General features: G+C 37.2%; 1 protein-coding gene across 1 annotated transcript; it reads left to right on the top strand.

Moving 5' to 3' along the window:
• The first annotated feature begins 398 nt into the window (after nucleotides 1–398).
• LOC121250631 (50S ribosomal protein L16, chloroplastic-like) lies at nucleotides 399–3,539 on the top strand. Its single transcript, XM_041149803.1, has 3 exons — nucleotides 399–569; nucleotides 2,674–3,162; nucleotides 3,265–3,539. The coding sequence occupies exons 2-3, from the start codon at nucleotides 2,751–2,753 to the stop codon at nucleotides 3,288–3,290; spliced, it is 438 nt and encodes a 145-aa protein (XP_041005737.1). The 5' UTR covers nucleotides 399–569; nucleotides 2,674–2,750; the 3' UTR covers nucleotides 3,291–3,539.
• The last annotated feature ends 2,501 nt before the right edge of the window (nucleotides 3,540–6,040 follow it).

Raw genomic sequence — 6,040 nt, 5'->3', positions numbered from 1 at the left:
ATATGGAGTTAGATAATAAGAGAATTCTATATTAGAGCTTTGTTACTCACAATTTCTCACACCACATACTATAATTCAGATATTTTGTTTCTAACTTAATCCGACTCATTTAATTAGACAATTCAGACCTTTTAATTCAAATGATATCAAGTTAAATTTGTGTCGTATATAAATTAAACAATTTAGACTTTTTAATTCTAACTCATTAATTTCATATTATTTTGTACAGCTAATTATTTGTTTTATTGGATCCACCTCGAAGTCAAATTTCCAAGTTTTCAACCGTTATGCGTGCAATCATTACGGTTAGTTAATCGTATAAAAGGCTCACGTGTGATCCTCTTAGGACACTGTCCTAATCTAAACCCATGAGCCCAACCTGAGATGATTTTTGGGTCTTTTGTGGCCCATTAACAGCCTCTGCGACGCATTCATCCTCCGTCCCTCTTGGAAAATTCTACTCCTAGGTCTTTCACACACTTGCAACAGTTCTATGCAGGCAGTAGGTGAAATGTGAACCCATCACTCGACGACGACGAAGGCGACTTCTTCAGTCTGGAGTAATCTGGGTACAAAGCTCCTTTTTGAATTTTATTTTCATACTTGTTGAGTAGTATTTGAAACACTTAATTGCCATAGATTTTGATTTGTGAGGGAATTTATTTGCCCATTTGTGAACTCTTGTATTTAGATTGAACTGAGATCATTTTATGTTAAATCGATTTGTGGGCACACAAAATACAGAGCTTTTCCACAATCAATGGGGAATGAAATGCACAGCTTCGGTTTTTAGTTTCGTTGGTTGCTCTTAGGGCCTTTTCACTCTTCTGAAATGGAAGGAAGGAAAAATCTCGTGCGTTTTTGGCTCCCTGGTTTGGGTATTATTTAATGAAAAATGCTATTTGGAAGCCCTCATTTTAACAACCCCCCGGCACACCCTCGATTTCAGCATACATTTTTTATTTGCCCTCATTTAAATTGAATCGGCTTTGCTGTCTGATTCCTTCTTTCTTCAACGGAAACCAAAGCCCCTAGAGAGAGAATGTGAGGCTTCCAAATGTATTCCTAGGGCTCGATTGAGACCACCCCGCTATCTCTCTCTCTTAGCTTGTCTCTTTTTTTTTTTTTTTCTTTTTTTTTTTTTTTGTCCGAAATCTGGCCTGTGATTATGAAGGCCAATGGTGATGTGATTAGAGCTGGTTTTTGTTTGGGTCTGTGATAATGAATTTTTGGTAGATTATTATGAATTGGGTCTGTGATTATTATGAATTGGGCTGTGTTTTAGAGCTGGTTTGTGCAAAAATCCTAGTCCATGGTGTTGATGCTCTGGTTTTGTGTTGAAAGTCAATGAAAGAAAACATAGTGTTGATGCTCTGGTTTTGCATTGAAAGCCAACGGTGATGTGATTTAGAGCTGGTTTTTGTTTGGGTCTGAGATTATGAATTTTTGGTAGATTATTATGAATTGGGGCTGTGTTTTAGAGCATGTTTGTGAAAAAATCCAAGTCCATGGTGTTGATGCTCTGGTTTTGTGTTGAAAGCCAATGGTGATGTGATTTAGAGCTGGTTTTTGTTTGGTTTTGTGATTATGAATTTTTGGTAGATTATTATGATTTGGGTCTGTGATTGTTAAGAATTGGGGCTGTGTTTTAGAGCTGGTTTGTGAAAAAATCCAAGTCCATAGTGTTGATGCTCTGGTTTTGTCTTGAAAGGGAGTGAATTTTGTGATACCCCAGATAAGACTGTGACTTGATATGCATACATTCACCAATGGAACAGCAAACCATGCATTGCCTTTTGTCTAAAAAAGCTACATGGCTATGTTGCTTCATTATTTGTACAGATATATTGTTTGCTGCTTCATAATTGTTCAGATATATTTGTGTGCTGAGCATTACCCAATTATTATTTTCCCCATTTCCCTTTTATAGGCTATTGTTAAAGATGTCTACAACTGGCACGATTGTAGCTAGCTATGAAAGAGGTGTGTGTACTACTTATAAATATAGCTATACTCCAAATCTTAACCTAGGAGGAACAAATAGCTCTCTCTTTTTTCTCCTCTCTATATTCATCTATTAAAGCTCATACAGTTGATCAAAATTTCAGGAGTGTTTGTTAGTCTTCACTTTTCTTTCTACTATTTTTGGCTCAATTTGATACCAATTGATAAGACAACTCTATTTTCCACAATCTGACTCATCAATCCAACACCACAACTATTTTATCATAATGAAGCTTCATTATCACACCAGTAAGACAAAAGGCATTGCATGGTTTGCAGTTCCATGGTTGAACTGGAAAAATCTGAATAGCATTTTTTATGGAAAAATCTCATCCCTTTAAGATCTATAGATAGATAGATAGATAGATAGATAGATAGATAGATAGACAGACAGACAACTCTATGCAAACAAAAGGTATGCTTGTTTGCAGAAAGGAAGGAATGGGGCTTCTGTACGAGAAAGGATTTCATGCGGTGGGTGGGTTCCTGTATGAGAAAGGGAGAAGTAGCTCTTTATGCAATTTTTTTTTTTAAATCCTGGTCAGCTGGGAGTGCAGTGTGCTCTACTTAAGGGGGCTTCCCTGTAGCAGAATTGTAATTTTTATAATATTATTATTTTTAGATGGTTGGTTCTTAGTATTGACTATTATTGATGGGTTTGATATGCAGGCCTGTGATTGACTTTGCTTGTCCTGTCCTTGATCATTGTATATAGTTATATACATTGAATAAGCCAGCTGAACGATATGGATAGATCTTCCAAAATGGCTCTTGGGTGGCTGAAACAGCGTAAAGGAAGAATTCACGGAGTATCTTGTAGAGGCAATCGAATCAGCTTCGGCAAATTTGCTCTTCAGGCACTTGAACCAGGGCTGATCTCATCCAGACAAATAGAAGCAGGGCGGCGAGCAATTACCCGAAATTTGCAGCGGAGCGGAAAAATATGGACTCGAGTGTTTGCAGACAAGCCGGTAACAGCAAGACCTGCAGAAACACGCATGGGTAGAGGGAAAGGAGCCACCAAATATTGGGCAGCCGTGGTCAAACCGGGGAGAATACTTTATGAAATTGGCGGAGCTGTAGAAAATATAGCCAGAAAGGCAATTTCAGTGGCCGCATCGAAAATGCCCATACGAACAAAATTCATCACTGGCTCTAGTGAGTTTTCCTTCATAATACCGTTTATGTTTGTGAAACTTTTTGCATTATTTGACTTAATGGTATCGGGACTGCATGTTACTTGATTTGATTTGTTGGCAGGTACACGGTCGAAGGGGGAAAATTAACAAGTTTTCCCTTATCAGAAAGGATATTGGTGATTGCAGGGATCATCCTTCTAAATGCTGAGTATGCAGAATCAGCTTTGTTTTTGTGCCTAGAAGCTTCATTATGAGAGTTCTTTTGAATTTTGTATTTGAATCAATCTCTAGATTCATGGAGCATTGTACTCTTTGTGGAATTAGTCTTGCTAAGCAATTCATGGGTGGAATAATTTTTAGCATGAATATCTCAGAATCTTAAATTAGTTTGATTTACATGTTATCTTAGTTTTACCCTCTCTTTCTGAGGGCCTTTTGGCATAGAAAAAGGACAAAAGGTTGTGTTCTTTCTTGATTTACATTTATGAAAAAAAAAGTTATGGAGCCGTGATAATGGCGTTGGTGAGATTTGTTTTTCGTCAGTTTTTGTTCTTCTCATATCTTGGATTCGGTATACTCTGATGATTTGTGAACTTCTATCGATGGAAGTTTCTTCCTTCAGGAAATACAGTTCTTCTCATATGTTTGTTTATTGGGGCTTGTTTCAGCTCACGTAATTGATAAAAGAGCTTTCATTATGATCAACTCATCCCGACTTCTAATGAAACTATATTTCGTTTATGGTGGCGATTACATCTCACTTTTGGGCTTTAGGTAAGGAAGAAAAACTGTTTCGATTTTCCCAGTCCCGATGAATATCCAATATCTACTTAGGTAGTAGTAGTAGTATCATGCACCCATAGCCACAGGCAGCATATCATGTACTCTCATTCTACCTTGCAAATTAATTTTAAAAATAGACCTTAAAGAAAAGAAAGAAAAAGTGTACGAAGCACAAAACTCATTAATTGCTATAATTTAAAGCAATGAGAAAAGAAGTACTGGAGCATACAAGTTCAGAAGTATCTACAAAAATATATCCATCAAATTTAGATTTCAAGAACAGCAATGAGTCAAGGCTTCAATGTTCCTATTTTCTTCCCTTCACTTAGATTTCTTAGTTTCTTTACTGGGATGAAGCGTGCCTTGGAGAGATTATCCCAACGGATTGACAAACTTCTGCAAGATATGATCGACGTACGATCATATATGTAAGAAGGAAATGATGAAGAATGATTCCCCATTCAAGGAAGATCTTATTCATGTGTTTCAACTCCAGATGTCAGAGGAACACTAGCTGAGGGCCTTACAAATTGAAATGTATACATGTAAAGTACTGGATGGCCATTCACATGGTTAGCCCCTGAGCTAATTACAAGTCGCACGTGATCTGAACAAAACCAATATAACTAGGGGCTATATGGTTAGAAACAAAGCAAGATAGATGTCTTCTTGAATGCTAGCAGTTGGAAATATGTAACACCCTACCTAATTAATCATTAGGATTAACCCTTAAATGATTTAGATTAGGTTTTTAATTTTGACTTATTACTTACATTAAGGTTGATAGTGAGGTTAGCCTTAATCTTGGTACTAAGTACCAGTGTTTTAAAATCCATTTCATACCGGTCGGATAGCCGGTACAAGCAGATATGTTGTTTTGTACCGGCCAAAATTTCGACCGATATATCGTTTTGTACCGGTCTATACTGGCCGATATATCGAATTTCGGCCGATATACATATTTCGGCTTTCACACTTTTGTTTTTTTTTAGTTCTTCAAACTGTAGGTTCATTTTTGGACCCCCTCAATTCAGACCAGACTATTTATAATTTATATACATATATATTTATATATAATTTATTCATTTATAGACTATTCCGAAACAGTACCGGTACCGAAATATCTCATTTCAATGTTTCAACCGAAACGGTATTCAAAACATTGCTAAGTATCATTAAGCTAAGGATTAGAGAAGCAAGCCCATTAGTGAATTTGGTGAGGCTTTTAGGACCTTAGAGCATTCATGGGCTTAACCCAAGAAGTCTTGAACCAAGCCCATAGGGAATTCAAGACTTGGTATAGAATGGACCTAGAGCCCGATTAGGCCAAGTCAAACATTTTCAAGTCCATTTTAGTGGATATTGATATTTTCTTTTAACCCTACAAATCTGGAAATGAGGCCCTCTCATTCAAGCCCAAGAGCTCATAAACCATGAACCCACTTGGCCCTTTTCAAGCCCACAAGGCCCAAAGCCATGTTTGGGCTTATTTCACCATTCAAGACCAAAAGCCCAATACACCATACCATTTGTTTCCTTAAACCCAAATCATACCCTTGGTACCCAAATTAAGTTTTGAAAGTTGGCTAAAACCATTAACCATCATGCTTGAGGTTAGTGAACTTCAAGCCATGCTTTGAAGCTTAATTTTGTTTAATCTTTTCTTAACATTCTAATTCAAAAGATTCTTAATTAATTATTTCATTTAATCATACTTAGACATTACTAATACCCTAGCTAAACCTCCCCACATGTCATTAAGGAAAATGACATGTCAAACCCCAAACTTTGCATCAATAGACTATGTGCATTGTTCTTTGAATACTTGGACTATTTTGCCCTTAGGTCCAATATTTTTGTGACTTGACCTCAGGGTAATATAGTCCTTAAACACCTCATAAAACCCCTTCAAACCTAGTTTGAGCCTTTGACAAAATTGGTTACACAAACTAACTCAAATGACCAAACCGAGTGCACCTTGGTCTAGTTTGTGTAGGAACCGATTGGGTTGGAATTTAACCAACCATCTGCTAGGGTTGAGCCACCACCCCACGCCACCTCCTTCACCACCCAATTCCTAAGAGGTCTCATGACCATCATGAAGAAATTGACTC

The sequence above is a fragment of the Juglans microcarpa x Juglans regia genome, chromosome 2D (assembly GCF_004785595.1).
Source record: "Juglans microcarpa x Juglans regia isolate MS1-56 chromosome 2D, Jm3101_v1.0, whole genome shotgun sequence".
Taxonomy (NCBI): domain Eukaryota; kingdom Viridiplantae; phylum Streptophyta; class Magnoliopsida; order Fagales; family Juglandaceae; genus Juglans; species Juglans microcarpa x Juglans regia.
The sequence above is the reverse complement of the archived record's forward strand: the minus strand, read 5'-3'. Positions and strand labels throughout refer to the sequence as shown.

Coding starts and splice junctions, on each gene's coding strand:
- LOC121250631 (XM_041149803.1), top strand. CDS start 2,751: ATGGATAGATCTTCCAAAATGGCTCTTGGGTGGCTGAAACAGCGTAAA. Junction 3,163..3,264: donor AAAATTCATCACTGGCTCTA/GTGAGTTTTCCT, acceptor ATTTGTTGGCAG/GTACACGGTCGAAGGGGGAA.